The sequence below is a fragment of the Notolepis coatsorum genome (genome assembly GCF_963971535.1).
Source record: "Notolepis coatsorum genome assembly, chromosome: 18".
In the NCBI taxonomy this organism is placed as follows: Eukaryota; Metazoa; Chordata; class Actinopteri; order Aulopiformes; family Paralepididae; genus Notolepis; species Notolepis coatsorum.
Genome location: NC_140182.1, coordinates 2,636,524 through 2,658,110, shown reverse-complemented (window position 1 = coordinate 2,658,110; position 21,587 = coordinate 2,636,524). Strand labels below are relative to the sequence as shown.

Here is a 21,587-nt window from a genome sequence, read left to right as displayed (position 1 = left end):
GCACGATATCTCCCTCTCAGTCATCACTTACGACCCACTAGATGCTCCCTCTCGATCATCACTTACGACCCACTAGATGCTCCCTCTCGGTCATCACTTATGACCCACTAGATGCTCCCTCTCAGTCATCACTTACGACCCACTAGATGCTCCCTCTCGATCATCACTTATGACCCACTAGATGCTCCCTCTCGGTCATCACTTATGACCCACTAGATGCTCCCTCTCAGTCATCACTTACGACCCACGACCCACTAGATGCTCCCTCTCGGTCATCACTTATGACCCACTAGATGCTCCCTCTCAGTCATCACTTACGACCCACTAGATGCTCCCTCTCGATCATCACTTATGACCCACTAGATGCTCCCTCTCGGTCATCACTTATGACCCACTAGATGCTCCCTCTCAGTCATCACTTACGACCCACTAGATGCTCCCTCTCAGTCATCACTTACGACCCACTAGATGCTCCCTCTCAGTCATCACTTATGACCCACTAGATGCTCCCTCTCGATCATCACTTACGACCCACTAGATGCTCCCTCTCAGTCATCACTTACGACCCACTAGATGCTCCCTCTCAGTCATCACTTACGACCCACTAGATGCTCCCTCTCAGTCATCACTTACGACCCACTAGATGCTCCCTCTCAGTCATCACTTATGACCCACTAGATGCTCCCTCTCGGTCATCACTTATGACCCACTAGATGCTCCCTCTCAGTCATCACTTACGACCCACTAGATGCTCCCTCTCGATCATCACTTATGACCCACTAGATGCTCCCTCTCGGTCATCACTTATGACCCACTAGATGCTCCCTCTCAGTCATCACTTACGACCCACTAGATGCTCCCTCTCAGTCATCACTTACGACCCACTAGATGCTCCCTCTCAGTCATCACTTATGACCCACTAGATGCTCCCTCTCGATCATCACTTACGACCCACTAGATGCTCCCTCTCAGTCATCACTTACGACCCACTAGATGCTCCCTCTCAGTCATCACTTACGACCCACTAGATGCTCCCTCTCAGTCATCACTTACGACCCACTAGATGCTCCCTCTCGATCATCACTTATGACCCACTAGATGCTCCCTCTCAGTCATCACTTACGACCCACTAGATGCTCCCTCTCAGTCATCACTTACGACCCACTAGATGCTCCCTCTCGGTCATCACTTACGACCCACTAGATGCTCCCTCTCAGTCATCACTTACGACCCACTAGATGCTCCCTCTCGGTCATCACTTACGACCCACTAGATGCTCCCTCTCAGTCATCACTTACGACCCACTAGATGCTCCCTCTCAGTCATCACTTACGACCCACTAGATGCTCCCTCTCAGTCATCACTTACGACCCACTAGATGCTCCCTCTCAGTCATCACTTACGACCCACTAGATGCTCCCTCTCGATCATCACTTACGACCCACTAGTCGTTAGAATTGAGTACCGAACTCTGTACTTTTAAGTGTGCCGACCGAATTACAGCGCTACATATATATGATTCCTAAAATTGCTGCACTTTGTTAAAAATTGCATTGATCGGTTGGTCTGTGTCTAGTAGCTAATACAGGATTTTGCTGCTTAAACGTAATGTATAATGTATATGTCTACAGTCAGTGTCTACAGTCAGTGTTTGATCAGAGACATGGAGCTGAACTGTTTGATCAAAAACAAGAATCTGTTTCAGAACCTCCACCCGTCTGTTCAGCAGTCACTCAGCACCACGGGGGAGACACCGTACCACTGTTCTCATGTCACTCAGCACCACGGGGGGGAGACACCGTACCACTGTTCTCATGTCACTCAGCACCACGGGGGAGACACCGTACCACTGTTCTCATGTCACTCAGCACCACGGGGGGGAGACACCGTACCACTGTTCTCATGTCACTCAGCACCACGGGGGAGACACCGTACCACTGTTCTCATGTCACTCAGCACCACGGGGGAGACACCGTACCACTGTTCTCATGTCACTCAGCGCGGGGGAGACACCGTACCACTGTTCTCACGTCACTCAGCGCGGGGGAGACACCGTACCACTGTTCTCATGTCACTCAGCACCACGGGGGAGACACCGTACCACTGTTCTCATGTCACTCAGCACCACGGGGGAGACACCGTACCACTGTTCTCATGTCACTCAGCACCACAGGGGAGACACCGTACCACTGTTCTCATGTCACTCAGCACCACGGGGGAGACACTGTACCACTGTTCTCATGTCACTCAGCACCACAGGGGAGACACCGTACCACTGTTCTCATGTCACTCAGCACCACGGGGGAGACACCGTACCACTGTTCTCATGTCACTCAGCACGGGGGAGACACCGTACCACTGTTCTCATGTCACTCAGCACCACGGGGGAGACACCGTACCACTGTTCTCATGTCACTCAGCACCACGGGGGAGACACCATACCACTGTTCTCATGTCACTCAGCACGGGGGAGACACCGTACCACTGTTCTCATGTCACTCAGCACCACGGGGGAGACACCGTACCACTGTTCTCATGTCACTCAGCACGGGGGAGACACCGTACCACTGTTCTCATGTCACTCAGCACCACGGGGGAGACACCGTACCACTGTTCTCATGTCACTCAGCGCGGGGGAGACACCGTACCACTGTTCTCATGTCACTCAGCACCACGGGGGAGACACCGTACCACTGTTCTCGTGTCACTCAGCGCGGGGGAGACACCCTACCACTGTTCTCGTGTCACTCAGCGCGGGGGAGACACCGTACCACTGTTCTCATGTCACTCAGCACCACGGGGGAGACACCGTACCACTGTTCTCATGTCACTCAGCACCACGGGGGAGACACCATACCACTGTTCTCATGTCACTCAGCACCATGGGGGAGACACCGTACCACTGTTCTCATGTCACTCAGCACCACGGGGGAGACACCGTACCACTGTTCTCATGTCACTCAGCGCGGGGGAGACACCGTACCACTGTTCTCATGTCACTCAGCACCACATGGGAGACACCGTACCACTGTTCTCATGTCACTCAGCGCGGGGGAGACACCCTACCACTGTTCTCGTGTCACTCAGCGCGGGGGAGACACCGTACCACTGTTCTCATGTCACTCAGCACCACATGGGAGACACCGTACCACTGTTCTCATGTCACTCAGCACGGGGGAGACACCGTACCACTGTTCTCGTGTCACTCAGCACCACGGGGGAGACACCGTACCACTGTTCTCGTGTCACTCAGCGCGGGGGAGACACCGTACCACTGTTCTCATGTCACTCAGCACCACGGGGGAGACACCGTACCACTGTTCTCATGTCACTCAGCACCACAGGGGAGACACCGTACCACTGTTCTCGTGTCACTCAGCGCAGGGGGAGACACCGTACCACTGTTCTCATGTCACTCAGCACCACGGGGGAAACACCGTACCACTGTTCTCATGTCACTCAGCACCACGGGGGAGACACCGTACCACTGTTCTACTCGAGGTATTCTGGATTCCCTTTCATTTAAAGGAGGAACTGGTCATTTTGAGAATTCACATAATACAGTATGTTATTCCTGTGGTCTAAGATAGTGTGAATTAAACGTTAATGCTCATGAACAGCTCTCTCCCAAATCCAAACTAAAGTAGAGTGCTAAAACTCAAACGTGTCATCGCCGACCGGTATAAAGTCTGAAGCTGCTTGAGAAAGACGGTAAGAGTGAGAGCTCAGAGCACCCAGGGGAGTGTTCTGAGAGAGAGAGAGACGGTGAGGGAGAGAGAGCTCAGAGTACCCAGGGGAGTGTTCTGAGAGAGAGAGAGACGGTGAGGGAGAGAGAGCTCAGAGCACCCAGGGGAGTGTTCTGAGAGAGAGAGAGACAGTGAGGGAGAGAGAGCTCAGAGCACCCAGGGGAGTGTTCTGAGAGAGAGAGAGACGGTGAGGGAGAGAGAGCTCAGAGCACCCAGGGGAGTGTTCTGAGAGAGAGAGAGACGGTGAGGGAGAGAGAGCTCAGAGCACCCAGGGGAGTGTTCTGAGAGAGAGAGAGACGGTGAGGGAGAGAGAGCTCAGAGCACCCAGGGGAGTGTTCTGAGAGAGAGAGAGACGGTGAGGGAGAGAGAGCTCAGAGCACCCAGGGGAGTGTTCTGAGAGAGAGAGAGACGGTGAGGGAGAGAGAGCTCAGAGCACCCAGGGGAGTGTTCTGAGAGAGAGAGAGACGGTGAGGGAGAGAGAGCTCAGAGCACCCAGGGGAGTGTTCTGAGAGAGAGAGAGACGGTGAGGGAGAGAGAGCTCAGAGCACCCAGGGGAGTGTTCTGAGAGAGAGAGAGACGGTGAGGGAGAGAGAGCTCAGAGCACCCAGGGGAGTGTTCTGAGAGAGAGAGAGACGGTGAGGGAGAGAGAGCTCAGAGCACCCAGGGGAGTGTTCTGAGAGAGAGAGAGACGGTGAGGGAGAGAGAGCTCAGAGCACCCAGGGGAGTGTTCTGAGAGAGAGAGAGACGGTGAGGGAGAGAGAGCTCAGAGCACCCAGGGGAGTGTTCTGAGAGAGAGACGGTGAGGGAGAGAGAGCTCAGAGGAATGTTCTGAGAGAGAGACGGTGAGGGAGAGAGAGCTCAGAGGAATGTTCTGAGAGAGAGACGGTGAGAGAGAGAGCTGGTTTAGTTTTAGTTAGTTCATTTTTTTGCGTTTTTTTTTTTTTTTTTTTTTTTTTTTGTTTTCGTTTTAGTCCGTTCTTTTTTTTGCGTTTTTTTTTGCGTTTTCGTTTTAGACTGCACCTTCATGTCCTCCTGCAGACTCATCATGTTTACTGTTCTAGACTCCTGTCATCATGTTTACTGTTCTAGACTCCAGAACATCTCCAGTACGTTGTTTTAGTTAGTTCGTTTTTTAGCGTTTTCGTTTTAGTTCTTTTTTTTTTTTTTTTTTTTTTTTTTTTTCGTTTTTTTTTTCTTCGTTTTTTTTAATCCCTCTCTCTCTCTCTTTGGGGATCTCAGGGGAATGTTCTGAGAGAGAGACGGTGAGGGAGAGAGAGCTCAGAGGAATGTTCTGAGAGAGAGAGACGGTGAGGGAGAGAGAGAGAGACATATTTGTAGGGACATATTTGTAGGGATGTCCGATATTATCGGCCGATATCGGCATTAAAATGTGATATCGGAAAATATCGGTATCGGTTTAAAAAAAATATATATATATATATATTTTTTTTTACATTTCTATAGAAATGATGTCCGATATTATCGGCCGATATCGGCATTAAAATGTGATATCGGTTGATATCGGTATCGGAAATTAAGAGTTGGACAATATCGGTATCGGTAAAAAAGCCAATATCGAGCATCCCTAATTATTTGTATTACTTTTGTTATTCTACTGTTATTCTATTGTCATTATTGTTATTATTGTCTGGTGTTGTTCTGTTTATTATTATTATTATTATTATTATTATTATTATTATTATTATTATTATTATTATTATTATTATTATTCCTGTATTATGTGCGGTCATGTTTTGTTTTATAGTCTATGTAAAAAAAAAAAAAAGATTATAAAAATAATTTGATAAAAGAATAAAGAAAAAAGCTCATTTGGTTATGAAAACAAAGTGTGTCCACAGAACGTCTCCCCCATGTGTCCACACGCAGCTCCAGACTTCATGTAACTGATGACGTCACAAGTTTGATTTTTATGCCTCTGGTTTCTGGCTCGGAGAGAGCACCTCATGTTCACAAACATTGACACAACCTTCCCAGGTGGTGTGATCACAGGGCGACAGCGCCTCGGGGGGCAGAGCAGTCGTCTGGCAATCCGGAGGTTCCCGCTCCTCCCGGGCAGCGTGTCGATGTGTCCTTGAGCAAGACACTTAACCCCTAATTGCTCCCGATGAGCAGATTGGCACCTTGCATGGTCGCCTCCGCCGTCGGTGTGTGAGTGGGTAAAATGGAACAAATTGTAAAGTGCTTTATAAAAAAGCAGCCATTTACCATATTGGAATTGAGTGGTGTTTCCATTTAAGTATTAAGGTTTAAAGGGGTCATATTATGGAACATTTGTTTAGCCTAGTCTTTGTATGGATTTGACTGTCGGACATGTTATTTATTTAGACACTGTTCAGATTAACAAGCAGTTCAAAAGATTGCGTTCGTCACCAGCCCCGGAGCTGTGAGCTGGGCCTGTTCGAATCCAGCTCACAGCTCCGGGGTTGTCACCAGCTTGGCTGGCCGTCTGCACTGATACAATTGGCTGTATTAGAGGGTGGGAGAAGCTGGCGGGGTGGGTCCGTGTCGTTGTAAACAGCGACTCCTACAGTCCGGTCGGGGCGCCTGCTAAGCGCGGATAGGATCTAAGTAGGATAGTGTGATCCTTCCACACGTTACACCCTCTCAGTGAGAGTCCGCGCTGCCAGGTGAAAAGAAGCGGTGATTGGCTGGACGTGTGTCGGAGGAAGCACGTGGTAGCCTCCACTCTCCCAGATGATCTGACTGTGGGGGGTAAGTGCGCAGCGACCAGGAAGGGACTGGGAATTGGCATAACGACTAACATTGGGATGGGAGAAAATCGGAGGAAAATGGAGGGGGAAAAGATATATAAAAAAAAAAAAAAAACAAGCAGTTCAAAATGGCTTCCCCTTGATGATGTCATTATGGGATATAGCTTTAACCCGTGTTGTAGTCGAGTCTCGAGTCCCCACTCCCCAGTGTTAGAGTCTGAGTCCCAGTCCTCCAGGCTGACTCCACTCCACAGTCAAAGAGCTGACGTACAAATAAAACAAGGTCAACATTAAACATAAATGACACAGCGGTCACCGTTTCAAAGGGAGTTGATTTACTTTGTGACACAATAGCCAAACAAATGCACCAGCCATCAATATCTTATGCCAAATGATTTACAAAAAAATAAATAGAAAAAATAAATAACTATTCAATACTATCAATTAACAAGTCCAGAGTCCTCGTCTGCAGCTTCCAAGTCCGAATGCAGTCGATGCTCAAGTCCAAGTCGAGTCACGTGTCCTGAAGATCAGTGCAGGACTCGGACTTGAGTAGCTATATAGTACAACACTGGTTTAATTAATTAATTAGTTGTGCTTCTTGGAGTCAGGAACACTGCCGACCCAACGCACTGCCCAGTCTGTACCTTGTTTACTCTCGGTAGCCAGGCAGGGAAGAATATCATTATTTAGAAAAAAATTCACTAGAATTAGATTTTGACTAGTTTAACAAAAAAAAAAGAATCGCAAACCTTTCAAGCTAAAACATGTTCGAGATTCAAGGAGGTTGTATAGAATTATTGAAAAGATACATAATGTCCCCTTTTCAATTCTCACTGGAGAGAAATGTAATGTGTTGAATAAATGTTATGTTTTAGGGTTAGGGATATATAAAGGAAAGAAAATCCATTTTCACTAGAAAGTGTGTTGTAGTCTTTCACTATATTTTTGTATGATGTAGGTAAAAAAAAATCGTTCATCAAACAAAGGTGGATCAAAACTTACACGGTTAACGTGTCAAGTATCAAGAATAGACGTCACCAATTTAGTGTATTATTGTACATATGTATTAAGAAACATTTTAAAGACAACTGTAATAATAAACAATGTAAAGAAAGAATGTTCCTCTATACAAATGGATAACAACAAATGATAGTTCATCAAGTGCCGGTTACAGTTTAGTGACTATATTGCGCCTGATCTTTCTAACATTAAATGTAAGGGGGGGGGGAAGCAATGAGCCTACCTGTGATGGTACCAGTTAGGTTTAAGTCCAGAATTATTTTAAATCCGATGTCCACTCCCTTTGTTCGTCCGGCTATTTGTCCTGCGGCTTAGAGGTGTACTTTATTAACTAGACCATCTTAAGGAATGCTACCCAGTGCTGATATTTCTGCTGAGCCCACGGAGACAGTGGGTGCCACACCTCCTGTACACACACTGACACACACTGTACACACACTGACACATGGAACCTGCGTAACTATGACGACTCCACCCCCAGAGGTAATGGTATAGTCATAACAGCAGCGTGTATTAAAGCACACAGTACACACCCGCTAGCTACCTTAGCAGAACAGTATATAAAGCAGTGAAATACAGTAATAGTATATAGTGTAGTGTAGTCAGTGTCGTAGTCGAGTCACCAAGTCTCGAGTCCCCAGTTGTTCGAGTCCAAGTCACCAAAGAGCCAGAGTCGAGTCCCCATCACCCTAGTCCGAGTCCAAGTCATCGAGGTTGAGTCTGAGCCGTCATACAAATAAAACAAGGTCTACATTAAACATAAATTAAACATTTCAATGAGTTTATTTACTTTGTGACTGTGCTGCACTGTTTCCATGTCTCCTACCACTGTGCACTTTACTGTCTTATTGTTGTCTCACTGTTCTGTTTTGCACTTACTTATTTATCATTATTATTATTGTTGTTCCTATTTGTGAAAAAATCAATCATGCACTGTAATGTCAAATCACGTTCCATTTTGTACCTGTACAAAATGGTGAATAAAGAAATCTGAATAGCCAATCAAATGCACTAGCCATCAATATCTTATGTCAAATGATTGGTTCCTATTACATTTATTTTTTTAAATAAATAAACTATTTATCAAGTAACAAGTCCGAGTCCTCGTCTGCACCTTCAGAGTCTGAATGCAGTCAGAGCTCAAGTCCAAGTCGAGTCACGAGTCCTGAAGACCAGTCCAGGACTCGAGTCCCACAGCACTGGTGTGTTATAGTATAGCACAGTGTACTTTAAAAGGAGATAAGTGTGAACATTTGTCCCTCGATGAGTCAATATTCTGATTATTTCTCATTCAAACTCTGTATTGAGCTAATGTTACGTCTAATAATGCGTCCTTGGAGAAGGCTGGTAGATACAAACGTTGTTCAGGGGCACTTCGGCAGTATAGGCAAACCAGCAACCCTTCCGTTACCAGGCCACCTCCTTAACCGACGTGTTGCCCTGGCATGTTGTGTTGTAGGCTGCTTTGTGAATCACTTTGAGCAGAAGAGGACAGTCTGTCCTGGGGAACGAGACGTGGCTTATTTGCTATATTATTATTTTACTCATATTATATAATAATTATTATATTAATATTATTCTTTCCTCTCCGTTTCAGCTCTTAGCTAATGATTAATCACCAGGATACTTGCATCAGGTTTAGGGGTGTAAAGTAGACTTGAGTAATTGTACTTCGTTACAATACTTAAGTAGTTTTTGGGGATTTGTAATTTACTCAAGTATTATTAGGTTTGTATACTTTGTACTTTTTACTCAATCACATTTCAGAGAAAAAAAACACTTTTTACTCCTTACATTTAAAATGCAGACCTACAAAGTACAAATCTCACAGGTCCAACTATTTTAATTAGTATATTTGTTTCACTGGCCGAACTAACGTTATTAATCCTGCGGCCGCTCTTTATTTAAAAACAGGCAATCAAATCCCCATCAATGGAAAATGAACCCGCCCATACCCATGCTGATTGGTCCTTGTGCAACACTAGAAAGCGGGGATCTTTGATTAAACACCTGCTATCAGAAGAATAGAGTCAGGAAAAAAGTTTTTACTTTAACTTTTTAGTACCTAAGTACATTTAAAAGTAGAAACTTTTTGACTTTTACTTGTGTGTTTTTAGCCAGATACTCTTGACTTTTACTTGAGTACGATTTTGAGACGGTACCCATACTTTCACTTAAGTATAATTTCGGGGTACTTTTTACACCCCTGGTTAAAGGGCGTCAACAATCAAAAAAATATTCATCTTCCGCTTGCGACAACAAAGTTACGCCTAACCCGATATGAGGTCATGGTTTGTGTTTGACCGTGACCCTCGTTAATCTCATGACCCTGACGGATCCCTGTCTGCATCCAGGACAGAGACTCTGCACATCCCAAGTTACACACGGTCACTCTCTTCAAACGGTTACTGCGTTTATTGGTTGTAGTGCAGAGCTGAGCAAGAAATGTATACACCACACAGAATTACACAACACAACCATGACAGGAACTCAAGTGAAGGGAAACCTATCCTACAAGCCGGGCGGTGCTTTTTGGCGTCTCTCAAAAAACCATCCATTCTCATTGCTTTGAATTTTGAAGGAATAATATTGTTTTACACTATAAAATACACTCTCTTCTTCTCTTACAATGATATACAGCTACAGCAGTCATCCGGGCCGAGCTACGGTCACAGGCGTTCTCCCAACACAATAAATTACCAGGCGCTCCTTTGAGTCAGCTTGTGTGGGGAGGAGGAAAAACGGGCTAAATCTATTTGAAGTCGTGTATTAAGAGTGAATAGCAGCAAAAGCGGGAGCCCCGAGTGAAAAGCTCGAGACATCATGATGACTGTACACACATACATCATGATGACTGTACACACATACTGTACACACATACGTCCCCGAAGAAACAAAAAGACTGACGTCCGGTCAGTATTTACCTCCCAAACCCCTTGGTTTTATTGAGAACAGTTAAATAACACACTGAATGTAGTACAGTTGTTGTGATGCTGAATGTATACAGAGGCGTTCCAGATGCAGCTCACAGGGGACTTTAAAATGTTTACGTTTCTTCTCTAGCACTAGAATGTGCGGATAGACAGACAGGCAGATGTGGACAGAGCTGTTATATATACAGAGGTGCGTCAGACAGAGCTGTTTTATACACAGTGGTGCGTCGGCGACCAGCGAGCGGTCAGCGGTCCGTTTCTTTTAGAAGTTGATGGCTTTGCCAAAGGAGGCGGCCAGGTTGGCTTCTCTGAAGGCCTCGGACACCGTCTGGAGGGGGAGGGGGGGGGGGGGGGGGGGCGGGGGAGGAACAGATGAAAAGGAGGTCAGGTACTAATTCAATCTCAAGGAACACGCCAACATTTTGGGGAAATTAGCTCACCGTCTTCTCCAGAGAGAGACAAGAAGATAGATGATACCAGTCTCCTCTCTGTGCGTTCAGTAGAAAGATATCTGGCTGCACGTTAGCCTAGCTTAGCACAATGAATGGAAGCGGACATGACCGGTTAGCCTTCAAGGAGAGGCATTTAGTTGGACAACCGTCCGCTTCCATTCATTGTGCTAAGCTATAGGCTAACGTGCAGCACAGAGAGGAAACCGGTATCTTATCTTCTTGTCTCTCTCTGGAGAAGACGATAAGCTAATTTCCCCAAAATGTTGGCGTGTTCCTTTAAAGGCATAATGTGTAGAATTATCCTAAAATAATTATTTTAAAATAAAAATGTATAGACTCGTACAAACATAATCTACATTTTGCTGACCTTTTATCCAAATTCTGTACAACAGGTCAACAGGACAGGGTACAAGTCTTTCAGCCGAGTAACAATGTTGGTCAAACAGTGTTGAAATGTGCTACAGTCTTGAGTGCACAACAGTAAAGGCATAACAGCATAGTAGGTACTACGCAGTAATATAGGCAAGGATGATTATTTATTGGGAAAGTGCACGATAATCCTTCAGATCATCATCACTTACGACCCACTAGTCGTTAGGGTTGAGTACCGAACTCTCTACTTTTAACCCTTTCACTGCCACACGACGGAAGGTTAACCCTTTACTATCACACGACCGTCGGTCGTGTGATAGTAAAGGGTTAACCTTCTGTCGTGTGGCAGTGAAAGGGTTAACCGGCTGTTGTGTGTGGCAGTGAAAGGGTTAACCTTCTGTGAATTGTCGCAGTGAAAAAGGGTTAACCGTTTTGGTACTGCGGCGGTGAAAGGGTTAAGGGTACCGGCCAAATGACATCGATACTACCGAGTGCAGAGTCTAGTATTCACGCTAAGATCGACCCCAAATTTGGGTACCTTTATACGTTTAGTATAAGAGTGTAATATTACTAGACAAGAAGGAGCCTTTTCCACAAATATATATATATTACTGTCCCGTCTCTTGGGTCTTTGGAAACACCAGGCGAGGTCAGAGGAGTTTGATCATATTTACTGAGGACGGCCAGATAATGTTGATATTTAAACATTTAAAAACACAATACATGATCATGCTATTTATTTTGTGTGGTGTGTTACAACAATAAATAACAAAATGTTTTAAATAAATAATGTTGAAATTGAGAAGTTTGAAGAAGTACCCTACATTGTTTTGGTGGTGCTCTAGCGACATCTAGTGGCTGCTTAGTATGATGCCTTCAGATGAACACCGACATTTTGGGAAATACACTTAATAATTGCCATCTTCCCCAGAGTCAGACGAAAAGATGGATATCAATTTCATCTCGTCTTTGTTGGAAGTTGTTTTTCTTCACTTTTGATAGAGCTAGCTGCTCCCTACTGCTACCAGTCCTTGTGCTAAGCTAGGCTAGCTGCTCCCTACTGCTTCCAGTCCTTGTGCTAAGCTAGGCTAGCTGCTCCTACTGCTACAAGTCCTTGTGCTAAGCTAGGCTAGCTGCTCCCTACTGCTTCCAGTCCTTGTGCTAAGCTAGGCTAGCTGCTCCCTACTGCTTCCAGTCCTTGTGCTAAGCTAGGCTAGCTGCTCCCTACTGCTTCCAGTCCTTGTGCTAAGCTAGGCTAGCTGCTCCCTACTGCTTCTAGTCCTTGTTGTAGTACTTATTACTGTACATTTTACTGTATATTTTTGGCTGTATATTTTAGAATGTATATACATATCAGAATGTATATCCCGGACTGTATTTTATTCTTATTCGTGACTTTTGTTTTTGAATACCTAAATATTAGAGATGTCCCGATCAAATTTGTTTGCTCCCGATCCGATCCCGATCATGTGATTTTGAGTATCTACCGATACCGGTCTTTCCCGATCCGAAAAAAAAAAATATTATAAAGAAAATATATATACCGGTATATATATTTTTTTCTCCCATCCCAATTTCTCACATTACATTCACCCTGAATGTTGACGTTATCCGGGTGAAAAGTTAACTTCATTCAAGCGAGGCATTGCAACCGGAGTAATCTAAAAATCTGCCTCCAACCTGCTGCTTCATGAGAGCAATGGCGCCATCGTCTGTAAAAATCAGGTGACTGCAAGTTCTGCAACTAGTGGATGTCCCTCATCCTTGACATAAATCATTTGATGTATAATTAAATCAAAGGAAATGCGTTTGTTTTGGCAAAATTCTTCTGCTCTGTGTGACAATAAATAAATGAATGATGATATGCAACTTAAAACCAAAACTAAGGCCTCAGTATGAGTTTAAGACGTGAACATGGTCATGTTTGTAGAATTTAAAAAAAATACGTTAAAAAATTATATATTAAAAAAAAAATCCAGATTTTTTTCCGATCCCGATCTTCTGAAAATCACGTGATCGGCCCCCGATCCCGATCACGTGATCGGATCGGGACATCCCTAATAAATATTTACGGTTTACTGTGAGCGATCTGTAGTGCTGAATGTCCCTCTGGATACATAAAGTATGTCTGTTCTGTACGGGCGACACTCACAGGGTGGGCGTGACACACGCGGGCGATGTCCTCACAGGACGCTCCGTACTCCATGGCCAGCGCCGCCTCATTGATCACCTCTCCAGCCCCCTAGTGGAGACAAACACACAGTGGCACGCTGTTAGAGACTCAGAATAATAATACACTTTATTTGTAGAGCACTTTTCATACAGAAATTGCAGTTCAAAGTGCTCCACACAAAAATACAGGCATAAAGTGCAGACATATAAAACATCATTGGTTACAGACATATAAAGCGAGCATAAAAAAGATTAAAAAAAGGTAGCAGCAAGGTAAGGAAAATCAGTTGTTCACATTAGGATCTAGGACAGAGGAGCGCATTGCTGTTAATACGCTGAGTTTCTTTACAGTACGAGAAACTCATGACAAATCTGGCCTTCGATAACGATAATAGCACGACAGGCCGTATCTGCGATACATTTACATTTTGTCATTTATCTGAACGCTTTTATCCAAAGCGACTTACAAGTTCTGTACGACAAGTCATCAGGAAGGAAGGGTACAACTCTATCAGCTGAGTAACAATGTTCATCAAAGTGTTGAGTGCTACAGTGTGGGGTAGTTTATTAGGACAAGTGCCTGACAGTAAGGTTAGTTAGGGTTAGAGTTTTTATTTTCTTTAATTTTAGATGATGAATAATATATCTAAATAATAATCAATACATTGCAAGGAATTTCATCTATGATACATCACTATATCTGGGTAACTGAAGAAAAATACCCAATTATTCACGGAATTGACTGATGAGCTTCTCAGATTCTTTGGTGTGCGTCACAAACTGGCCGACTGTACATGAAACAATGTACAACAAATTGTATAATGCATTTAACACACACACCGACCGCAACTTGATCATCATTAACTATTAATTATGTCCCTAATGGTAAACGTTGTCACCGTCTACTAACGCTCCGCCAGACCGCTAGTTAACAATCATCACATGCTGGCGGCTGGGTGGCGCAGCGGACATTGCGCTCGTCACCAACGCAAGAGACACCGGTCTCGAATCCGGCTGTCGGCGTTGCCTCCGGCTTGGGCCGGCCGTCATACTGACTCAATTGTCAGAGTCAGCGGGAGGGGAGTTGACGGGTGGTAATCTGGACGTTGTAAACAGCGACTCCTACAGGTCGGTCAGGGCGCCTGCACAGCAAAGACAGGAAGTAGCGGGGGGTAGTGTGAGCCTCCCACACGTTACACCTCGCCAATGAGAGTCCGCGCTGGCAGGTGAAAAGATGTGACTGGCTGCCTCCTCGTGTATCGGAGGGGACACGTGATGCAAGGCTTCTATCCTCCCTACGACCGGCCAGTGGGGGGCACATGCGAGCAACGTTCAGGACAGGGGAGAATTGGCACGAGAGGAAAATTGGGAGAAAAATCACAGAAAAAGGAGGAGAAAAAGTAGGCAAAAAAAATATATATAATCACCACATGCCGAGGGTCAAAAGGGATAATGGCGGACAAAAATAAAAAGATAACGTTATAATAAGCGTCTCACTGATCCGAGGATGTGCGCGCCCAGCAGCCGGTCGGTCTCCTTGTGGCTCAGGATCTTCACCATGCCGTCCGTGTCGGCGTTGACCTTCGCCCGGCTGTTGGCCGCGAAGGGGAACTTGCCCACTTTGTACGGGACGCCCTGGAGAAGAGGAGGAGGAGGAGGAGAAGAAGAAGAAGAAGGCGTTAAGAGCAGATCCCCAACGAAGAAACGCTTAGAACCGGCATGACGTGTGGGGGGGAAACAAACAACTCACTGCAGCACCCACTCTACACACTTTAGACACTTAACACACTTTATATTTATTGGTAAAGAATTTGCACTACAACCCATACCTCATTACACCTTACTGTAAACTGTACCTAAATTGTACCTCATCCCATTTCTGCTTTGCACTATATAGTATATTGTATATTAGTATATTGTATAGTATATTGTATGGTAACTCAGTTACTTCTACTCTGCATTGAACATTGTACATATGTACATACTGAACACTTTTGTCTACGTACTTGACTTCTATTTTATACTTGCTATACTTATTTTATTATCTATTTTTTCCTAGCACAGTCTCTGGAGCGTAACAGAAAGAAGCATTTTGTATAAAAGTATTCTGTAGTTCTGTATGACAATTAATAAAGAAACTTGAACTTGAAACCATGCACATGTACAAATACCGCCATCTAGTGGTCGATGGATGGTATGAACATGACATGGGGTTGATTGATTGAAAACTTTATTAACAGATTGCAATATGGGTACAATACAGTACGGCTCAATACACACAATTGTTAAGGGGATGCAGACCAGAGAAAGACTTTCGTCTTGTTTACATCAGGGTCCCCCTTTTGGGCAATGCAATACATGACAGAAAATATGATTTGAGAGATATTTGTAAATGTACTGTTCAAAAAGCTAAGAACGGGATTAAAAGGAGGTGTATTTCTATTATTGGGGTTAACTTGTGGAACAATGCTGATATACAGTTAAAAATGAGTCATTCGCTTTTGGTTTTTAAGAAAATGGTTTGTAAAGCTATTTTTAAAAACTACAAAGGTGAATAAATACAGTTTTGTTCTGCTATTTTCTTTTAGAATACTGTTTAGGAGTCTTAATTTATATACTTATAACAGGCATGTATAAGCATTATGCTTCAGTCTGTACCTTTTCAGTCACTGTAAAATCAAATATTGTTAAATGATTGTGCATATTGTATTGTGTGAGATGACGACTGAATAAACTACTGCTACAATACATCTGCAAAACAAGTCCTAAACGGTACTCTTCTTTCCTGAATAAAATATAGGCAAATATTGTTTATTGTAAAATACATATTTGTCACCCTCACCTCCTCTTTGAGCTGCTCCTCGTTCTTGCCCACCCAGGCCACCTCGGGGTGCGTGTAGACCACGGAGGGCACGCAGTTGTAGTCTATATGCACGGCGCCACCGGCCATGCCCTCCACACAGACGATGCCCTCGTCCTCCGCCTTGTGGGCCAGCATGGGCCCGGCGACCACGTCTCCGATGGCGTAGATACTGAAGGGGGGGGGGGGGTAAGCAGAGAGGAGAGGGGAAACCGAAATCACACAGAGATAAACGACAAGACAAAAAGGACGAATCGGACCCATATCTTCCAGCTGCTGCCCTCCGGGAGGCGCTATAGATCCCCGACCACCAAAACATCCCCACCGCCAACAATGAACTCCCTGTAGCACCCCCCCCCCCCCCCCCCCTACCTCTGCTGGTATGGACATACACTGATATTGTGCTCTTTGTAATTATGTAATTATGTATTTAACTGCATGTAATGTAGTATGTATGTATTGTAAGTAGGGATGCTCGATATTGGCTTTTTTACCGATACCGATATAGTCTAACTCTTAATTTCCGATACCGATATCAACCGATATCAACCGATACATGCAGGGTTTCCCCCCCCAAAAAAATTGAATAATTTCAGGTAATTAACATTACATGTCTCTTGTTGTGGAATTAACACAACATTATGCATACTTTTGACAATAAATAAAATCTGAATTTGTTCTTACTTGTTTGCCTGGGTAAATAAAGGTTATAGAAACAGTGATGTTATATGTTCTATGTTGGAACGATGCTGTAATGCACTGAAAACTAATTCCACCAGCCTGGCTGGGTGGTCCTTAAAGAATCTAATCTAATAATTTAGCCGACGCGATTTACATATTAGCATAGTAGGTAGTAGTATAGACATATTAGCATAGTAGGTAGTAGTATAGACTTAGTAGCATAGTATGTAGTAGTATAGACTTAGTAGCATAGTATGTAGTAGTATAGACTTAGTAGCATAGTATGTAGTAGTATAGACATATTAGTATAGTAGCTAGTAGTATAGACATATTAGCATAGTAGGTATAGTATAGACATATTAGTAGGTAGTAGTATAGACACATTAGTAGGTAGTAGTATAGACACATTAGTAGGTAGTAGTATAGACATATTAGTAGGTAGTAGTATAGACATATTACAGGGTATCTGCAGGTTTAGCCCAGTCAGATTTAAGGCTTTTTAAGACTTTTTAATGCCACTCAGAATTAAATTTAATACCAATTTCACGATAACAAAATGGCAAAAATCATGGGTACTCTCAGTACTCATTCAAGGGTACTACGACTATGCTTGCACCTCATGGTACCAAAGCACCTCAAAGGCACTAAAAACAAGATTACAAACATCACAAAACAAACTGGTCAGACTACTGCTTAACCTCACTCTTAAAACCCATTTTTACCCCTGCCCACATTCAAAACCGCTCTTAAAGAGCACCTACGGGAGACTGCAATTCGAAACTGGCCACCGTAAATGTCCAACCCCCCCCCCCTCCTAATGTACAGTCTCATCCCCATCATATATATATAATATTTTCTGTTAGGATCTCTGGGTAACAGTACTGTATATTATTTGCATATCGTATATGTCACAAATGTAACAGTACTACAGTATATACCTGTATGTCATGTATGTCCCTATGCCATAAATGTCATGTCATGTATGTTTTTACTGTATTCATTTCTGTATATTTTATTTCATTTTTATTCTATTTTACTCTACTCTTATCCTAGGCAACTTGATTGATTTGTGTTATTATTCTAATTCGTGACCTGTCCTGTCTAAATGTTTAAATGTTGAGCGATTTGCAGCGTCAAATTTCCCACGGGATAATAAAAGTATTTCTATTCTATCTATTCTATGTTGTGTATGTCAATATGAATTCAAAATGGGGGACCCTGATGTAAACAAGACAAACGTCTTTCTCTGGTCTGCATCCCCTTATTATTGTGTGTATTGAGCTGTACTGTATTGTACACATTCTGCAATCTGTTAAATAAAGTTGTCATTCATCCAGTTGTTTTGTTTTTGTGGTTTGGTTGAATGAATACTTTATTTAACAGATTTCAGAATGGGTACAATACAGTACAGCTCAATACACACAATAATAAGGGGATGCAGACCAGAGAAAGACGTTTGTCTTGTTTACATCAGGGTCCCTCATTTTCAATTCATAGTGACATTTATGACATGCACAACATACATGACATCATGACATTTATGGCATAGGGACATACATGTATATATTACTGTTACATTTGTGACATATGATATGCAAATATGGGGTACTGTTACCCATAGATCCTAACATATATATATATATATATATATATATATATATATATATATATATATATATATATACATATAAATATGATGGGGAGGAGACTGTACATTAGGAGGGGGTAGGTGTGTGGTAGAAAATAAATACATAGGGTGGGGTGAAGCTCTCACTCTCATCAACACAAACGTGTCCTTGCCCTTGTTTACATCCGTGGAGAGATTTTTTGGATGCAAGAAGCCAATCCAAACCTGGCTATGTAGGACGTTTTATCTTTTCCACACGTGAATGTTTTAGCGACTTCAGAGTCAGGGAACATCGCTTGAAACACCTCTCCTAGTCCCTCATTTCCATTGTAGGACTGATGCTTTGCGACCGTATTTAGAACCCACAGTACCTCAGCTTCAAGGGTTGGCGTGGAGCCGAACGTTACCCGGACAGGTGCAGATGTAATTGGTGGTAGACCTACCTGTCCCTCAGCAGTTGATGTGGACAGCGTCGCCGTCGAAAATAAATTTGATATTGAAGTTGTCTGCAGGCGGGTTTTTGCAGAGGTAAACATGCTTAGCGCTGTGCATGTGTGACTCGACTGCTTTTATTCCCACCGTTCCCAGTTTAAAATCCTTTTTGCGGAGTTTGCAGCGGGCCTCGTAATTATCTTTCACTGGGACCAACCACGGTGCTGCAAACAGAGGGTTTTCGAGCCAGTTCTCATTAAATTTGCACTTTCCCATGTTAAATTAACGAGTGCAAATAAATACAAATCAATTAAACTAAACTAAGCGTCAGCGTTATCGCTACGGCTTGAATAACGTGTTACCTATGCTCCGGTGTTCTGAAATAGCTCCCGACGGCGACACACATTAAGGACCACATTAAGGTTCCGCCCCACTGCGTACCGTTTGCGTGAAAGAAAGAAAAAAGCCTGATTTATCTCCCGTTAATAGTTTCCCCCCAGATTTCACAATGAAACATAAGATGACATGGCATGTTTTTAAGACCTCCGAAAGTCGGATTTAAGACATTTTAAGACAAATTAAGGCCTTAATAGTTGATAGTTGAATTTAAGACTTTTTAAGACTTTTTAAGGTCCCGCGGACACCCTGTATTAGTAGGTAGTAGTATAGACATATTAGTAGGTAGTAGTATAGACTTATTAGTAGGTAGTAGTATAGACTTATTAGTAGGTAGTAGTATAGACATATTAGCATAGTAGGTATAGTATAGACATATTAGTAGGTAGTAGTATAGACACATTAGTAGGTAGTAGTATAGACATTAGTAGGTAGTAGTATAGACATATTAGTAGGTAGTAGTATAGACATATTAGTAGGTAGTAGTATAGACTTATTAGTAGGTAGTAGTATAGACATATTAGTAGGTAGTAGTATAGACATATTAGTAGGTAGTAGTATAGACACATTAGTAGGTAGTAGTATAGACACATTAGTAGGTAGTAGTATAATATTAGTGGGTAGTAGTATAGACATATTAGTAGGTAGTAGTATAGACATATTAGTAGGTAGTAGTATAGACATATTAGTAGGTAGTAGTATAGACACATTAGTAGGTAGTAGTATAGACATATTAGTAGGTAGTAGTATAGACATATTAGTAGGTAGTAGTATAGACATAGTAGTAGGTAGTAGTATAGACACATTAGTAGGTAGTAGTATAGACACATTAGTAGGTAGTAGTATAGACATAGTAGTATAGTAGGTAGTAGTATAGACATATTAGTAGGTAGTAGTATAGACCAGGTAGATTCCTACGTAGTGGAATGCATACTAGTAAAAGACAGTACAAGGGTTAGTATTATAATTATACATTCTTTTACACTTTGTTTGTTTTTAAGTGCGTGAGTGAGTGTGTGTATATGAGAGAGAGAGATAAATTAAGTGTGTGTGTGTGTGTGTGTGTGTTAGTGTGTGTGTGAGTGTGTGTGTGTGTGTGTGAGTGTGTGTGTGTGTGTGTGTGTGTGTGTGTGTTAGTGTGTGTGTGTGTGTGTGTGTGTTAGTGTGTGTGTGTGTGTGTGTGTGTGTGTGTGTGTGTGTGTGTGTGTGTGTGTGTGTGTGTGTGTGTGTGTTAGTGTGTGTGTGTGTGTGTGTGTGTGTGTGTGTGTGTGTGTGTGTGTGTGTGTGTGTGTGTGTGTGTGTGTGTGTGTGTGTGTGTGTGTGTGTGTGTGTGTGTGTGTGTGTGTGTGTGTGTGTGTGTGTGTGTGTGTGTGTGTGTGTGTGTGTGTGTGTGTGTGTGTGTGTGTGTGTGTGTGTGTGTGTGTGTGTGTGTGTGTGTGTGTGTGTGTGTTAGTGTGTTAGTGTGTGTGTGTGTGTGTGTGTGTGTGTGGGGGCCCACCTACCTGGGGACTGCGGTCTGGAAGCGCTTGCTGACGGGGATGCGCCCCCTGTTGTCCAGCTCGATGCCCACACTCTCCAGACCCAGGTTGCTGGTGAAGGGTCTCCTGCCGATGCAGACCAGCAGCACGTCACACGTCAGGGTCTCGTTCTTCCCCCCCGCGGCCGCCTCCACCCTGAGGGGGGGAGAGAGAGAGAGAGGGTGAGACAGAGAGGGGGGAGAGAGAGAGAGAGAGAGAGAGAGAGAGAGAGAGGGTGAGACAGAGAGAGGGGGAGAGGGGGAGAGAGAGAGACAGAGAGAGGGGGAGAGAGAGAGAGGGTGAGACAGAGACAAGGGGGAGAGAGAGAGAGAGAGTGAGAGAGAGACGAGGGGGAGAGAGAGAGACGAGGGGGAGAGAGAGAGGGTGAGACAGAGAGACGAGGGGGAGAGAGAGAGGGTGAGACAGAGAGACGAGGGGGAGAGAGAGAGACGAGGGAGAGAGAGAGAGGGTGAGACAGAGACGAGGGGGAGAGAGGGTGAGACAAAAAGCCATTAAAAAATTTCTGTAGAAACGAAATAATGAACTAGGCTACGTTATATCATTCCCTCTGTAATTAGTGTCTGCCATGGTTAACTTACAAGCAAAAAGAAAGTGGCAAAAAAGCTATTTTAGTTAGTAAAATA

At 43.8% G+C, this 21,587-nt stretch overlaps 1 protein-coding gene across 1 annotated transcript in view; it reads right to left on the bottom strand.

The window, feature by feature from the left end:
• Window positions 1–9,901: 9,901 nt before the first annotated feature.
• The window catches only part of LOC311245535 (dihydrolipoyl dehydrogenase, mitochondrial-like), a 31,600-nt gene continuing 19,914 nt past the window's right edge, over window positions 9,902–21,587 (bottom strand). Inside the window, exons 10-14 of the mRNA XM_084335407.1 lie at window positions 20,929–21,099; window positions 16,273–16,462; window positions 14,928–15,065; window positions 13,411–13,500; window positions 9,902–10,762 (exon numbers count right to left, since the gene is read on the bottom strand). Of these exons, the coding sequence (XP_084191533.1) occupies window positions 10,697–10,762; window positions 13,411–13,500; window positions 14,928–15,065; window positions 16,273–16,462; window positions 20,929–21,099 (655 nt within the window). The 3' untranslated portion in view covers window positions 9,902–10,696. The remainder of the gene's footprint in view (window positions 10,763–13,410; window positions 13,501–14,927; window positions 15,066–16,272; window positions 16,463–20,928; window positions 21,100–21,587) is intronic.